The 2,816-nt window shown below is 59.9% G+C and overlaps 1 protein-coding gene across 1 annotated transcript; it reads left to right on the forward strand.

Annotated features, from left to right (window-relative positions):
- Positions 1–240: 240 nt before the first annotated feature.
- Lbx1 (ladybird homeobox 1) lies at positions 241–1,936 on the forward strand. The gene is made up of 2 exons (XM_042689643.1): positions 241–655; positions 1,321–1,936. The coding sequence occupies exons 1-2, from the start codon at positions 331–333 to the stop codon at positions 1,839–1,841; spliced, it is 846 nt and encodes a 281-aa protein (XP_042545577.1). The 5' UTR covers positions 241–330; the 3' UTR covers positions 1,842–1,936.
- The last annotated feature ends 880 nt before the right edge of the window (positions 1,937–2,816 follow it).

Raw genomic sequence — 2,816 nt, forward strand, 5'->3', positions numbered from 1 at the left:
CGAGCCACCTGACACCTTTAAATAGCACCGGGGCTGGCGAAACTGGAGCCCCGCGCGGCGCGCCCCGGCTCCAGCCCCGGATTGCTGGAAGCCCCAGCGGCAGCGGCGGCGGCGGCGGCGCCCGCGTCAGCGCGCTCCTCTCGGGGCCCCGGGCGGCTCTGCTTGCCTCGGCCACCGCGCTAATCACCCCCGTGCCTGGCCGCGTCCAACTCGGCGAGGCCTCCTTCCCACCCCCTCGCCGCCCTCCCGCACCGTCCGACGCCCGAGCTGCCCGCGGGCTGGGTCCCCGCGGCCCGAGCCTCCCCGGCCGGGCCCCCAAACGCGGCCGAGATGACTTCCAAGGAGGACGGCAAGGCGGCGCCGGGGGAGGAGCGGCGGCGCAGCCCGCTGGACCACCTGCCGCCTCCCGCCAACTCCAACAAGCCGCTGACGCCATTCAGCATTGAGGACATCCTCAACAAGCCGTCTGTGCGGAGAAGTTACTCGCTGTGCGGGGCGGCGCACCTGCTGGCCGCCGCCGACAAGCACGCGCCGGGCGGCTTGCCCCTGGCGGGCCGTGCGCTACTCTCGCAGACTTCACCGCTTTGCGCGCTGGAGGAGCTCGCCAGCAAGACCTTTAAGGGACTGGAGGTCAGCGTCCTGCAGGCAGCCGAAGGTAGGCACTGCCGCTAGGCTCCCCTGCGCCCCGCTGCGCTCCACGCGCAGTGCCCTGCACGGAAATGTCCTGTGCCTCTGTCCTGCGCCGGCCGCCAGGGCCCTCCAGCCTGAGCCGCTGGTGTTGGTAGTTAGATGGGACAGGACCTAGTCCCTGATACCTAGAGACCTCTAGGTAGGCCAGAGTTGGGATGATCTGAGAGAGATGGTCGCAGAGACCTCTCTGGGCTCTGCTTGATTCCGTGTAGTTCCCAGATTCCCCACGGCCTTACTCATGGAGTGGGGAGAGACAAGCTTTATCTGGGACCTTTGGGTAGAATAGAGTCGGAGGGTGGGAAAAGGGTGGAGAACCAAGGTTCACACCGCCATAAAGGAGTTTTTATCTGGCTTCTTCTTCCTGTTCTCAGACTGGATCTGTAAACCCCAACTCTTGGGGGGCAGAGACTAAAATAATTTTTTTTTCCAAGGGACTTCTAGGAGTCCAGAAGCCGGAGGAGCTTTGCCGTAGCTCGGGTTTGCTTTAGTCTTGAAGGTGAAATGAAATTTGGAAAAGGGGACCCGAGACAAAGCAGCCTATTTGGGCCTGAGTGGAGAGAGAGTTACGGGACGAGAACCAGGTGGGGGTCTTCACTGTCCCGATGTGAGCCTACACTCATTTCTTTCCAGGCCGCGATGGGATGACTATCTTTGGGCAGCGGCAGACCCCTAAGAAGCGGCGAAAGTCCCGCACGGCCTTCACGAATCACCAGATCTACGAATTGGAAAAACGCTTCCTTTACCAGAAGTACTTGTCCCCAGCAGATCGCGACCAAATCGCGCAGCAGCTGGGCCTCACCAACGCACAGGTCATCACCTGGTTCCAGAATCGGCGTGCCAAGCTCAAACGGGACCTAGAGGAGATGAAGGCCGACGTGGAGTCCGCCAAGAAACTGGGCCCCAGCGGGCAGATGGACATCGTAGCACTAGCGGAACTGGAGCAGAACTCGGAGGCCGCAGGCGGTGGCGGCGGTGGCTGCGGCCGGGCCAAATCGAGGCCGGGTTCTCCGGCTCTCCCCACAGGCGCACCGCAGGTCCCCGGCGCCGGGCCCTTGCAGCTCTCTCCTGCCTCTCCGCTAACGGACCAGCGGGCCAGCAGCCAGGACTGTTCGGAGGACGAGGAGGACGAAGAGATCGATGTGGACGATTGAGTGGCGCTCTGGATCTTGCACCACCCCGGGCTCCTAAGGCCCGCGTGCCCGCCGCCTCCCAGACCCGACCGGACCGCCGAGGGGAGCTGGGACCTCCTCTGCAACTCCCGCCTCCTCCCTTGTCCACGCGCCCGGTGTAGGCCCCCATCTCTTCCCTCTCGAAGCAATAAATCCGATCTGGCCGGCCGGGCTGGCCCTAGAACGAGGCTTCCGCCGTCCCGGAGCCCTCGCTGCCGTGCAATTTTGTATGGCTTCTGTATAAATATTTAAACCTCTATAGCAGGTCCTTCCCTTCGCCCGCAGCCTGATCTTTTGATTTCTTTTCTTCTCTTCTTTCTTTCTTTCTTCTTCTTCTTTTTAATATCGCAGATATTTCGATGTTTGCAAAGCTCGGTGCTGCCGGGTTGGTAAAGGGTGAGGCAGAATGGAGAGCGGCGAATATTAACCCCAGGGTCTAGAAGAGGGGCAGCTCCCGCCGTTTTGATTTTTCTCTGCATGTGGCGAATGCACCGGCCCGGTTCCTCTTGGACTCCCTGGGCCTATGAAAGTTGACTTTTAAATTTTCCCTCTGCCTTTTCTTCTCCTCCTCCCCCTCCCCCTCTCAGGCGTGGGAAGTGGGTAAGGGTAGCAGCCAGGTCCTGACTTGCAAGTTTCAAAATCACTCTTTCCCTCCTCCCCACCTAAGAGAAATCTGTTTTCGGTGCCATTTCTGCCTCCCAGTGCCCACTTGCTATATTTTTTAAATTCTTCCATCCCTTCTGCATTTTCTCGGCTCTTAGGGACAAAGCAGGTAGCCAACCAATCAACCAACCATCGAAAACAGAATCCAAAGCCCTAGAATTATTTTTTACTCTTTATAGAATTTTTTTGCATGTGACAGAGATAGAGAGGAGGCCGACCCAATCCTTTACCCTCACCCCACCTTGCAGCTCTAGGTCTGACTTTCGGTCTGCGATGCCCTGCTCCTAGCTCGAC

The sequence above is a fragment of the Dipodomys spectabilis genome, unplaced genomic scaffold (genome assembly GCF_019054845.1).
Source record: "Dipodomys spectabilis isolate Male_0828 unplaced genomic scaffold, ASM1905484v1 ptg000125l, whole genome shotgun sequence".
Lineage (NCBI taxonomy): Eukaryota > Metazoa > Chordata > Mammalia > Rodentia > Heteromyidae > Dipodomys > Dipodomys spectabilis.

What these genes read in the sequence shown, in the direction of transcription:
- Lbx1 (XM_042689643.1), top strand. Translation starts at nt 331, where the DNA reads ATGACTTCCAAGGAGGACGGCAAGGCGGCGCCGGGGGAGGAGCGGCGG. An exon ending in CGTCCTGCAGGCAGCCGAAG is followed by an intron (nt 656 to 1,320) that starts GTAGGCACTGCC and finishes ATTTCTTTCCAG; the next exon opens with GCCGCGATGGGATGACTATC.